Source organism: Lactuca saligna, chromosome 5 (genome assembly GCF_052625555.1).
Source record: "Lactuca saligna cultivar CGN05327 chromosome 5, ASM5262555v1, whole genome shotgun sequence".
Taxonomy (NCBI): Eukaryota; Viridiplantae; Streptophyta; class Magnoliopsida; order Asterales; family Asteraceae; genus Lactuca; species Lactuca saligna.
In genome coordinates this window covers 182,317,020-182,331,096 of record NC_136421.1, presented here as the reverse complement: position 1 = coordinate 182,331,096, position 14,077 = coordinate 182,317,020, and the positions used below count along the sequence as shown (strand labels likewise).

At 38.5% G+C, this 14,077-nt stretch overlaps 1 protein-coding gene across 1 annotated transcript; it reads right to left on the bottom strand.

The window, feature by feature from the left end:
* Positions 1-2,705: 2,705 nt before the first annotated feature.
* LOC145046014 (uncharacterized) lies at positions 2,706-4,366 on the bottom strand. Its single transcript, XM_078994293.1, has 4 exons — positions 4,228-4,366; positions 3,350-4,099; positions 3,158-3,276; positions 2,706-3,086 (listed from the first exon to the last, which is right to left on the bottom strand). Exons 1-4 carry the CDS (start codon positions 4,364-4,366, stop codon positions 2,706-2,708), a joined length of 1,389 nt encoding a protein of 462 aa, XP_078850419.1.
* Between the last annotated feature and the right edge of the window lie 9,711 nt (positions 4,367-14,077).

The window sequence follows — 14,077 nt, the reverse complement described above, 5'->3', positions numbered from 1 at the left end:
AACTCCGTTATAAATTAATAACTTCTTCATCCGACGTCCGTTTTTGCCTATCTTTTCATCGTTTCACTAAAATTAACGAGATCTTTGATTCTCGTTTAGATTGTTTAGGCTAAAAACGCTCGGTCTCAAATTGAGTATTCAGGCTGCATACTGCTAAGTCGAAACTTAGAAAAATCTTAACTTCCTCATACGAAGTCAGATTTGGGCGTTCTTCTTTATGCACAGTCTCGGTTTAACGAAATCTACGATTTTCGTTTAGATCACTAAGGCTAAATATCGCTCTAACGTAAATTTCACTTTTTACGTCATTCAGCGTTGCCAGTTCTGTCGCGAAACTTTTACATGTCATAACTTCTTCGTTATAACTCGGATTTCGGCATTCTTTATATCTTCAGAATCCTTGTTTCAACCACTACATCTTTATGCAAAGATATCGGGCTTATCCCACACTTCAAATTTGATGCTTATTTTATTCTTAATCCATTAAATTATAATAATTAAGAAAATAAACACATAATTCACATAATACTCAAATATGTCATCATTAATACTCCAAAAAGAGTTGCAAGGGTTAACCTAGACTATTACATCAATGATAATGCCTAGCTTGGAAACGCAGACGTTGCAATTCTCTCCCCCTTAGGATGATTTCATCCTTGGAACCACATATCAACAAACAAATGCGGATAGCGACTCAACATGTCACTCTCTGTTTCCCAGGTGAGATTTGACCCATTCGTATGTTTCCAACAGAAAAGAACTAATTCGACCATCTTGCATCGAATCTTTTTAGTCTATCGGTCAACAATTGTCTCTCGTTCTTCAATTGACCTCTTGTTTTCATCAATTCTCAATTCAGAAATTGGAATTATATCAAGAACTTCTCCCATGAACTTCCTCAAATAACACACATGGAAAGTGTTATGAATTCCATTCAGTTCTTTGGGTAATTCGAGCTTGTAAGCTTGGTTCCCAATTCTCTAAAGAACTTTAAACGGTCCAATAAACCTTGGACTCAACTTTCCCCTTTTACCAAATCTTATAAGTCCCTTCCACGGTGAGACTTTAAGTAAAACTGAATCCCCAACTTCAAAAGTCATCGGTCTTTGCTTTTTGTCAGCATAGCTCTTTTGACGATCTTGAGTTGCTAACATTCTTTCCATGATCACTTTCAACATCTAAGCAGTTTAACGGACCATCTCAGGTCCCATAAACTGCTTTTCTCCAGCCTCAAGCCAACAAGACGGCGTACGACACTTCTGTTCGTACAAAGCTTGATAAGGTGCCATCTTTATGCTCGAGTGGAAACTATTATTGTAGGAAATTCTACCAAAGGTAAATGTTCATCCCAATTACCTTGGAATTCCAGGGTACATGCTCTCAGCATATCTTCAAGTGTTTCTATTATTCGTTTACTCTAACCATCAGTCTGTGGATGGTAAGTTGTACTTAAACACAACTTGGTACCCAATTCCTCTTGTAGACTTTTCCAAAATCTTGAGGTGAAACGGCTATCACGATCCAATACTATCGTTAACGGAACACCATCAAGCCTCACAATTTCCTTCACATAAGAATTCGCAAGCTTTTCCATAAACCATTTCTCATTGGATACTATGAAATGCGCACTCTTGGTGAATCGATCAACGGACACCTAAATCATGTCGTGACCATTCTTTGTTCTGGGTAGTTAAGTGACAAAATCCATAGCAATGTCTTCCCATTTACCCATAGGTACAGGTAAAGGTTCTAAACTCCCGTATGGTTTCTGATGTTGTGTCTTGACTCTCACACAAGTCACACACTCGGCCACATACTTTGCAAGATCAAGCTTCATCATTGGCCACCTATAGTAGAGTTTCAGGTCCTTATACATTTTAGTGCTACCAAGATGAATCGAGTACATGGTTTTGTGAGCTTCTTCCATCAGAAGATCTCTAATTCCTCCTGACTTAGGTACCCAAATACGATCTTGGAATACCTTCAGTCCATGACCGTTTGTACCAAACACCGACGTTTTTCCCAAACTTTCCTCCTTTCGGTCATTTTTCTCAGAAGCATCTTCTTGAGCTTTCTTTATACTCTCCACAAATTTTGAGGCAACTTCAATTCTCAACTCTCTTAGCCTCCTTCTTTTAAGATTGACTTTCGGACTGAGAGCATCAGCGACAAAATTAGCTTTACCGGGGTGGTAAAGTATCTCATAGTCGTAGTCCTTGAGTAACTCTAGCCAGCATCGTTGCCTCATATTTAATTCTTTATGATTAAAGAGATATTGGAGACTCTTATGATCAGTGAAAAGTTTGCATTTCGTGCCATAGAGGTAATGCCTCCATATTTTCAGAGCGAAAACTACCGCTGCCAACTCCAAATCATGAGTCGGGTAATTCTTTTCATGCTCCTTCAGTTGTCGGGATGCATATGCTATCACCTTTTCTATTTCAGTCAAAACCAAGGTTGCAGAAATCGCTCGACGGTAGCTCGACGGTCGACTAGGGTGAAGGGATTAATCGGTCTCGATGGGGATTAATCGGGGACCATTATTTATTAATAAAAAATTAAATATATGCTAAGCAAATAACCATAAAAAAAAGTCATAACTAGTATTTAAACATTTAAGTCATAATCCATCATATTACAAGTCCATAATAAGTTTAATACTAATAGAAACAGACATTTTCATATATTTAAATGTCCATATTCTTTTAATCTTCAAGTTCTTCCACTATTTTAACTCCATCCAACTCATATTCATCTTCTTCAAACATTTGCTCTTCATTGTCAGATTCGAAATCTTCATCAAAAAGTTCTCTCGGTGTTGAACTTTTACGGGTTACTTGATTATTATTTGTCCCAAGAGCTTCATCAATTGCTTCCATCACTGATTCGGGGTCAACTTCATCTCCATCACCGTCATCTCCATCTATCATCCATTCTTGAGCTGCATGAGAATCATTTGCTAAAAGTACTTCCAAAGTCCTACCTTTTGTCTTTTTGTTTTTTTCCATTAGATTAGCATTGAATTGAACATAAACAAGATTCTTCAATCTATTTTTCTCCAATCTATTACGTTTCTTTGTATGTACCTATAAAAGTAGACATAAAAAAAAGGTTAAAAGCGTTCTTGATATTTAAAAATTACAACTTTATAACTAACCGCTTCAAACGTGCTCCATATTCTTTCACAACCCGATGAACTACTAGTTAAAGAAAGAATTGTCATTGCAATCCTTTTCAAATGAGGAGTTGAGCTACCAAAAAGTCCCCACCATCTTGCTATAATTTTAAAACAAAAACACATTATTAAATTTATTTTATAAATTACTAAAATAAACAAAAATCACATTACCCGGATCAAAGTCGGCATTGTTCACCATACAACCTTTAATTGCAAGATCCGATCCAAATCTATCAACTTTTTGCTTGTATTTTGGTAAATCTGTCATCACAACTTGTCTTTGCTTCTCAAAATCTGCACAAAGTAATGTATCAAAAAATTCAAGAACCGCATCCATTACGTCGGGATCATGTTGGAGTTGGAAATCCTTATAATGATTATAAGGATTCAAAAGATAAGCCGTCAAATGTAATTTTGAATCTAGCCTACCTTTCATCTTGTGGTTTATGATATCTATAATAGGCTTGTAAGCTTTCTTGTTACCACCCAAAGATTTTATAATTTCTTCTTTTGCTACTTTAAGCTCCCCGTAAACAAAACCCATTGAGGGCTTCCAATCCGCATCAACCATTCGAAGGACTTTCACCAAAGGGGAAAACACTTTTAAACATTGTGTCACATTGGACCAAAACTGAAGACTTGTCACTGTTCCATATGAGGCTCTTCCTTTAGGTGTTCCATAAAATTTGCATTCCTCCCACTCGTTACTAGATAACATATTTTTCAGTTGCTCCTTCTTTTCGGATAAACTTTGTAATGTTAGAAAGGCGGAAGCAAATCTCGTGACTCCCGGTCGGATAATTTCCCTTTTCTTGGTGTGGTTTCTCATCTTAGCCAAGGTTTTGTGGTGAGCATAAATGAAGATGGTTAGTTTCTTTGCTTGGTCTAAGACTTTCTTAAAACTTGGAAGTCCACCAATACCTTGAAAAAAAATATTATATAACAAATTAACGAATTATAGTATAAAATAAGACATGTAAAAAAGTAAATAATGTAATAAAAAAAAATATAAATACCTTAGAGCATAAGGTTAATTGTGTGTGTCGCACATGATGTCCAAAAAATAGTTGGTCTTTTTTCTTGTAGTAACTTTGCAGCTCCCATGTTATTCGTGGCATTATCGGTCACAACTTGAACAACATGACCGGGACCAACTTGTTGAATGCAAGATTCCACATAATCATACATGTACTAACTTGTATGTGATTTATTGGAACATTATTTTGATGATATAAAAACGGTACCCATTCTTGAATTTACACATAAATTCATAATGCTTCTTCTCTTTCTATTAGACCAAGCATATGTCATGATCGAGCATCAAATCTCTTTCCATTCTTCTTTGTTTCTTTTCACTAAACTTTTTGTTCTTTCAACCTCAAGCTTTAGAAGCGGGTCAGTCAAAGAATATTTGGTAGGAGGTGGGAGCCCTGTTCCAAATTGGCCAACAACCTCCAACATCATCTTGAAGTTATCATCTTCCAGTGCATGAAAAGGAATTGCAGATTTATATGCCCACCTACTAATGAATTTATGATATGCTAAAATTCTTTCTTTCCGAACAACATCGTTAAGATCAACTTTTTTTTTCCTTTTCCCTTCATAATTTCAGGGTTTATTTTGTTTGCATAGCCATCCATGGGGCCTATATAACTTGGTGCTTTCGACTTTAAGGAATCTTTTATTTCATCCATTTCAACACTATCATTTAACACTTGTATTGCCTCCGATCTTAAGGCTTTATCATGTTCGATTTTAGCTTTCTTTTTTATCTTCCCTTCGTTAATAAAATTTCGCATTCTCAATTGATCATCTTTTGTAGAGTTTGGACATCGACTTATATTTCCCGACACATGACTAATATGTTGTTTCAATCTAGTAACCCCCCGGTAAACACTTTTCCACACAAGTTACATTTCACTAATATTTCCCGACACATGACTAATATGTTGTTTCAATCTTTTGTAGAGTTTGGACATCGACTTATATCCATTTTGTTTTTATCCGGGCAAAACCCATATTCCCAACCAATGTCATCTGAGTTCCGTTGATGAACACCGCTCGCGGTTGATCCCACTGATGGTGAAGTCGAATTTTTGGATGTCATTATTGGAAACTGTTATATACACCAGAAAAAGACATAAAAAATGCATCAGAAATCATAACATCACAGCATATATCTTCAGAAATCAATCAATCATAAATTCATAATAAATTAATAACACAATTACACAACAAACATGCACCTAAACTACAACAAATCATAAAAAATCAGCATAACTAATTCTTATTCTCATTAAAAGCCAATATAATAACTAGATAATAGCAAGTTAATAAAAATTTTGGCTGCATAAATCAAGAACAGATGCAATTACAGACTATATTTCCTGAGAGGCTAAATGGCAAGTTGCTACCCTGCAAACAAGTGGTACCCAGCAAACAGAATTGCTACCCAGCAAACAGAATCGAGTATTCAACAATTTTTAGAAAAAAATGAAAAACACATATTGCCTCAAGGTTGCTGGAAGAAAACAAAATTTAGATGGGAGAAATAGAAAGAAATACATACACAGGGACAAACGAAGAAACAAAAATCCCATATGGGAGAATTCAGATACGATAAATATGAAATTTGTTTTGGAGGAAAACGAATTCGATGCGAGAAACAGAAATCATATACCTGAAGAATGAGTATCCGTTGGTGGTTCGTCGAAGGCTTGTGGGCGTCGGCTTCAGCTGTATTGCCGATTCGCCGGTAAGCTCTTACCTTCGCTTCAAGGGATTAAAGAGACGAAGACAAAAGCGGCGATGAAATGTGATACTAGGATTAGACGAATTGACATTTAAATGCCTTTGGAGTCTTTTTTTTTTATAATTTTGACTACCTTTGACATTTGACTAATTTTGACTTTCATTAACCGTCGTTGACCGCCAAGACCACCAAGCGCGTCGTTGACCGATATTGACCAATTACCTTCAACCACCCCTAATCCTAATCCATTGTAGAACGCCAAGCGATTAATCCTGATTTCTGCAACGTTGGTCAAAACACAACCCAACCCAACACCAGACGCATCGCTATAGACAACAAAGTCTTCAACTCCATCGGGTAAACAAAGTATTGGTGCCTCGCATAGCTTCTTCTTTAGCTTCTCGAATGCTTCTTTATATTTATCACTCCAAGCATAAGTAGCTCCTTTGTAGATCAAAGCTGTTAATGGAGTAGAAATCGAAAAAAAGCCTTGGATAAACCTTCGGTAATATCCGGCTAATCTTAAAAAGCTTCGGATCTCCGTGGGACTTTTCAGTTGTTCCCACTTCATCACAACTTCAATCTTTGATGGATCAACCATTATCCCTTCCTGGTTGACCACGTGACCCAAGAATTGGACTTCACGAATCCAAAAATCACATTTGGAGAACTTTGCATACAACTTCTCATTCTTCATGACTTCTAACACTTCTCGCAGGTGTCTATCATGCTCCTATTGGCTTTTCGATTAAATCAGAATGTCATCTATGAACACTATCACGGATTTATCAAGGAACGGATTACAAACCCTATTCATTAAATCCATGAATGATGTTGGAGCATTGGTTAGTCCAAACGACATAACCAAGAACTCGTAGTGCCCATATCGCGTTCTGAATGCAGTTTTCTCGATATCTTGTTCTCTTACCTTCAACTGATGATACCCTGGCCTTAGATCGATCTTCGAGAAATTGCTCGAACCTTGCAATTGATCAAATAGGTCATCAATCCTCAGCAACGGATATCTATTCTTTATCGTTACCTTGTTCAGCTCTCTGTAATCGATGCACATTCTCATACTTCCATCTTTCTTCTTCAAGAATAACACCGGAGCTCCCTAGGGTGATGAAGTAGGTCTAATGAAACCTTTGTCCAATAACTCCTGAAGTTGCATCATCAGCTCCTTCATCTCCGTCGGTGCTAATCGATAAGGTGCTTTTGCTATTGGCGTGGTTGCTGGTAACAAGTCTATTCTGAACTCCACTTGTCTATCAGGTGGTAATCCAGGAAGATCTTCGGGAAATACTTCCAGATAATCACACACCACTGGAATACTCTGCATCACCTTCTTTTCCTTCTTAGCATCAATCACAAATGCTAGATATGATGTACATCCCTTGGTCAAACACTTCCTGGCTTTCATTAGGGAAATGATTCCAGAATTTACTTGAAGTTTGTCCCCGTACACCATAAATGACTCCTTCCCTGGCGCGTTTACTTTTACTATCTTCTTCTTGCATAAAATCTCGGCATCATTGGCGCTAAGACAATCCATTCCCAGAATGATGTCGAAACCATTAAGTTCGATAGGCAATAATTCCTCGTGAAACTGATTCCCATTAAGGTCGATTAAGATGTCTTTCATATGATGGCTAACAGGTAGAAACTTGCCACTGGCAACTTCGACTAATAAAGCATTATCTAGTCTATCAACAGTCAAAGCTAGTTTCCTACCAAACTCATGCGAAATAAAGGAGTAGTTGGCTCCAGAATCAAACAAATTTTGAGCAAGTAATTCGTTTACAAGAAAGGTACCTAAAGCGACATCAACTTCATCCTTCGCAGCCTCAAGTGTCATTTGAAAGGCTCCCGCCTTCGACTTTGGTGGAATGTTGGGCTTAGCTGCCTCCTTCTTTTTCGGACAGTCTTTCAAAATGTGCCCTTCCTCGTTACAACCAAAGCACATCCTTTTGTTGGACGGACACTCATTGGAAAAATGCCCAATTTTTCCACACTAGTAGTAGGTTACATCCTCACTACATTTCCCAAAGTGCTTTTTCTTTCACTTCTGATACCATTTTGCTTCGCCTCCTTTTCCTCCAAAATTTTTTGAATCAGACTTCGAAAATTTGCTTTTCTTATTGGAACCTGAAGTTCCTTCAAACTTTCTCTTCTCGCCAACTTCAACCTTGCTAGAGGTTCTTCCCTTGATCATGTCCTCAACAGACTTGGCAGCCCAAATAGCTGCCTCTAGAATAGGTGCCTGACGAACTACCACTGTGTACTCCCATGAGAGTCCCTTTGCGTACCGGTCAACCTTTGTCAGCTTATCTAGAATGATGCCCATCTTGTCTGTTAAGTTATTAGTGTATTCATCAACTGACATGCTTCCTTTCGTCAATGTCAGAAACTTATTTTCCAATTCCAACAGATTTTGAGCCGAGCAGAACTTGCACTTGAACTGCGCGAAGAACTCTTCCCACGACAATTATAGTGGCTCATTAGGGCTTAAATTCTTCCCTAGAGTGTTCCACCAACGAACGGCTCCACCTCGGAACTCATGCACTGTAAAGGTAGTCTTCAACTTGCCTCTGCAGCCACAAGTGATGAAGGCTAATTCCATTTCGGAGATCCAATCCAACACTCCGATCGGGTCCTCCTTTCCAGCGAAGGTTGATGTTTGCAAGTCAGAAAGTCCTTGTACATGCATCCCATTCCATCATTCCTTCCAACATGGTTGTTTTGCCTAACTATCGGTGGGTTGGCTTGACCAACAGACCCACTGAAGATTCCACCTTCCGAGTTCCCTTCATTCACTTCGGGCTTTTCCACTTGAATTAACAGTTGTTCACGATTCCGTTGAAGCAACCGCCTAGTCTCCTCCATTTGACGATCCAACATTGTTTGAATCATCATTTGTACACCAGCCATTGTTATTGGCTCAGGTGCTGCAGCTACAACAAGTATTTGCTCAATCACTGGTGGTTGATTCCTGTTTTCATCAGCATTTCCAACTCCACTTCTTGGTCTCACCATTTTTGATCTATACACCGAATAAGGTGAAATTAGATCCTTATTCACGATAGATATTCAAATCATCCTTATCACTCCGAAACGTTTACATTATAGTTCTAATATCGTAAACATACTCTTAGAAACCTACACACATAAGGTTTCCAGATCCGGTCGGCAACAGGCCATAGATCATAACAAATAATATCATATATGGCAACATATAACATTTAGCACATAAAAGCATTTTAGGAAACTTTCCTAAAATAAACTAGTGCTCGTGTCTAAAACATAATAGACACACATCTCAAAATTTCACTTAAGTTTTTAAGTTTAAGTCTAGAAATCCTACAAATTCCTAGTTTGCTTAAACTAATGATCTGATACCAACTGTGGCATCCCCAAAATCACGGCTAGAAAAGACCAGTTTAATTTATGCTTTTAAAATGATTTCAGAGTAATCCTTTGATTAAAACAGTTGCGGAATTTGTTCTCAAAAACAAAACATGATAAAATACTATTTACCAAAGCATTTCATAAAAGAAATGTATTTTCATTATATAATCAAAACTCGGGATGTCATTTTCCGATACAGACTATAAAGCATAAACGATAACATTACAAGTCATTCAACCATTATATACATATACAAACTTGTAAACAAAACAAGTTGATAATTCATCCATCTTATGCTCTTGCGCCACTTCCTGTAATACAAATAAACAGAGTGGGTTTGGCTTGGGAGCCTGGTGAGCATATAGGGTTTTCAACCCACAATAAATGATTAAATTAATTTTCATCAACCAACAATAACCCAATTACCCATTCCCGTTATTCTCAGTTTACATCCCTAAAATAACTAACACAAGGGACCTAGTCTAAGAATATTTCATCGGGGCGACAACACATGCATTCGGGGGTTTCCCGACAATATATGTCAACTAAGGCAACCATGAGGGGGATGGAGTACAGCGAATGAACACCCAAGTTCATTAAAACCTAGAGGTGGCGAATCTGCTAGCATTCCACAGGACTGTCTAGAAAAGTCTGTGGTCATCATCTAAACTCCGCTAGATGACTAAATCAAAAACAACATCGTGGCCTCTCATCTGTTTATCACACAACTATCTACCCATGTTCTACCCGACATATTAGTAGATAAAAATATATATTTTTATACATAGTTTAAAACCTGTATAACATTCTCATTCAATACATATTCCAAACAACAGATGAGACACATACACGTAACACGTATTTCATAGAGAACAAATCATATCTATGAGATAGAAGAAAGTGAATATACCTTCACACATATAACAACAAAATATACACATAACATGTATTTCGTATAAAATACTTCATAATTATGCGTTAGAAGAAAGTAATCACACACTCACTTGATCAAAAGATGATCGGACATCACTACGGCTTGTAGAAGTAGTATTCTTCGGCAGATCTGGAAGATCTTCACAAAAACCGGACTCCTTGCGGGCAGAGCTTCGGCTCGGGAATTGCACTTCTCGGGATCTTCGGGGCTTCAGGACTTGCTTCGGGACTCAGGAATGATATCGGGGCTTCGGAATAATTCTTGCATGAAAAACGATGCAAAAACGCAAGAGAAAGGAAAGAAATGAGCAAAAAAATCGGCTGCCCTCGACATCCTTTTATTGGGGGATGAAAACCAATTTACATTTACGTTGGGCGTAATGTGGATCAGCTCGCTGACTCCCCCCATGGATAATATTGGTTATTTTATATTTAAATTAAATATCGAAAATATTTAATAAACTTAAAAAATTCATATCTTCCTTATACGAACTCCGTTTTCGACGTTCTTTATATCCCCGCGTAGGTGAGACTACGCTCTACAACTTTCATTTAGACTCCATCGGCTAATTTTGATTTTATTTTTATTATTTATTTTTAGTAGGCCGGGACAGGAAAACTCCGTTATAAATTCATAACTTATTAATCCGACGTCCGTTTTCGCCTATCTTTTCATCGTTTCACTACAATTAATGAGATCTTCGATTCTCGTTTAGATTGTTTCGGCTAAAAACCGCTCGGTCTCAAATCGAGTATTCCGGCTGCATACTACTAAGTCGAAACTTAGAAAAATCATAACTTCCTCATACGAAGTCAGATTTGGGTGTTCTTTTTATGCACACACACTCGGTTTAACGAACTCTACGACTTTCGTTTAGATCACTAAGACTAAATATCGCTCTAACGTAATTTCACGTTTTACGTCATTCAACGTTGCCGGTTCTGTCACGAAACTTCGAAAGGTCATAACTTCTTCGTTATAACTCGGATTTTGGCATTCTTTATATCTTCGGAATCCTTGATTCAACCACTAAATATTTATGCAAAGATATTGGGCTTATCCCACACTTCAAAATTGACGCTTATTTTATTCTTAATTCATTAAATTATAATAATGAAGAAAATAAATACATAATTCACATAATACTCAAATATTTCATCATTAATACTCCAAAAAGAGTTACAAGGGTTAACCTAAACTATTACATCAATGATAATGCCTAGCCTGGAAATGCAGGCGCTACAAATTGCATGCTAGAAATTGAGTAGACAGCAGTAGAATAGCCTGTTTAGGTTATGCCTGATAGTATGAGTTCAACATTGTATGCTAGTGCAGTTTCTTGATTAACGTGAGTAGTTTGCATGAGTATGATTCCCTTATCCGAATGATGCTTGCTCTGTGCTAGGTGGGACTCTGAGTGATGGGAGTTATCCATTAGGTGAATACGCACATCACATGTGATCAGGGTTGAATAATCTCAGAGTGCTGGATTTTGCCCTACTGTGCAGCTCTCGTCTGAGTCCAACCGTTGTAGAGACGAGTCTTTTACTCGAAGGATTATCCGAGCCTCATCACATGTGATGGTATTTGGGTGATGGCTAACTGGAATTTGTAACACCGTAAAAATTTGAATAATTTTTCACTTTTGGAACCCATAAACTATCATTTGTAATCAAAAATAAAAACATTGTATCAACATTGTATTAGTACAAAACCCAAGATCAAAATATATATAAACTCCGGTGTGCGTGTGTACGAATCATGTCGGCGCCTTCCCGCGATCATCACTGGTACTTGAAACACATAACACATAACACTGTAAGCATAAATGCTTAGTGAGTTCCCCAAAATACCACTCTAACACATATTATCCACTCAAGGCTATAACTTTGCTGACCCTCAGGTCTAGGTGTCTCAGTGGGGCCCTCCAGCCCCAACTCTCTATGGTCCCTCTGGCCCTAACTTTATGGACCCGAAGGTCCTAACTGTGCAACTCTGAATCATGCATAACACATATCACAATAAATCATAGCACATAACTAACATGCAATTACACTGACATATAACTCTAAAATACTCGATCACATAACTCTGTTACCACACTAGGTAAAGTATAGTGAGAAGACTCACCTTGGGTATCTCGGTAATCTCTGACTTGGTTACGCTGGTCTAACGTCCACCTAATCAAAATAAATACCCTAATTATTATAACTCTCAAAGGCTAGACTATGTCCTCTTATGACACTCTCAGAAGGGTAAAAGACCATTTTACCCCTCCTACAACTCAAGAGCCCCACAATAGACCATACCCTAAAAGTCAACTAAAAAGTTAACTTTTCGGGTTACGCTGCGCGTACCAGACGTGTACGCTGGGCATACCCGGCTGCCTCTGAGGATCGGGGAACGCCACCCAGTACGCGGCGCGTACTAGGATTACGCCCGACATACTCCCAGCTTCAGCACCTTAACTCTTTTAGGTCTTAAGCAGTTAAGACTCACGTCCAAAATTTAGATCTGACCACATCTATGCCTCTTAATCCATAAAGCTGATGACTTTATGCCTTTGCATGGCTGGATAAGTCACCAACTCTCACAATGTTCCATCCTTTAACTCTAGAAGGCTTATACTCAAGCATGACCTCAAACTAATCACTAAAGATGGAAGCTTTATGGCTCTAAATCACTAATAGCACTGAATAGGGACAGATCTCGGACCATGGAGCACTTTACACTCATAAAGTCTCCACCTTTAGGGATTTTAGCCATAGAAAATGCACATGCAACAACAATCAAAAGAAGAGGAAAGTTTTGAACTTTATACCTCTAAGTGTAGTCCCTTGTTCTGTAGATCTCAGATCCAAAATGGCACCTCAAGCTTTAGCTTCCAAGAACTCCTTTCCTTCTTCTTCTTCACTAAGTCACCAAGGCACAAAAAGCTCAAATCAACACTCTCACACACTAAGGATGATGGGGGCTCTCTTTTAGGGTTTCACTCACTGATATGGAGGCTGAGAAATGAGCCTTAGCACCCTTTAAATAGTGCATAAAACGGAATTAGAGTTTTGCACCTGGGCTGGGTACGCCCGGTGTAACTCTTGGTACGCCCAACGTACCTTGGCAATAACGCATCCTTTTTAAGCGCTTGAGTACGCGCAGCATACCCCTATGGTATGCCCAGCGTACTCACTTGCTAAACAAAATTTCACTCAAGGACTAAACATGGCCAATCACAAAGAACAAGGATGAAAGAAGTATACCTGAATCTTGGGGTGTTACAGCATTACAAGGAGGCCTTCAGTAGCTGAGGATTGGTTTAAGTGGAGTTAGTGATTTTCCTAAGGTAAGCCTAGGATAAAGATAGCGGTGATCAGCAGTGGTAGAAAGGGATCTGGTGGAGTCAAGGCAGTCCTTGAAGAAGGTACGGATAGATGTGGAAGGTAGTATGGTCCCGTACTACTGAAAGCAGAGGATTCGTACCCGAACCGAGGAAGGCCAAGATAAGACTAGGGAACTTGTAGTGGATGTGGTTCCTCAAGAGGTATCAGTATCGGTAACAGTCATTGTCTATATACTTTAGAATGGTGGTACTACGATCGAGGCCAGCAGTTGCCAGTTCAGGAGAGGGATCAGTTTTGGGATCAGGTTCTGAGATAGGGGATGAGAGGCTACGTGAGTTCATCGCGTCAGAGATCACCAGGGGCATCTTTGAGTTGACTCCCATTATCTTCGGGTTGATCAAGGAAGGGGTAGTTGAGTTGATGGAGGATCGCCTCAGGGCATTCAGGAGCGACATGGCATCTAGCCA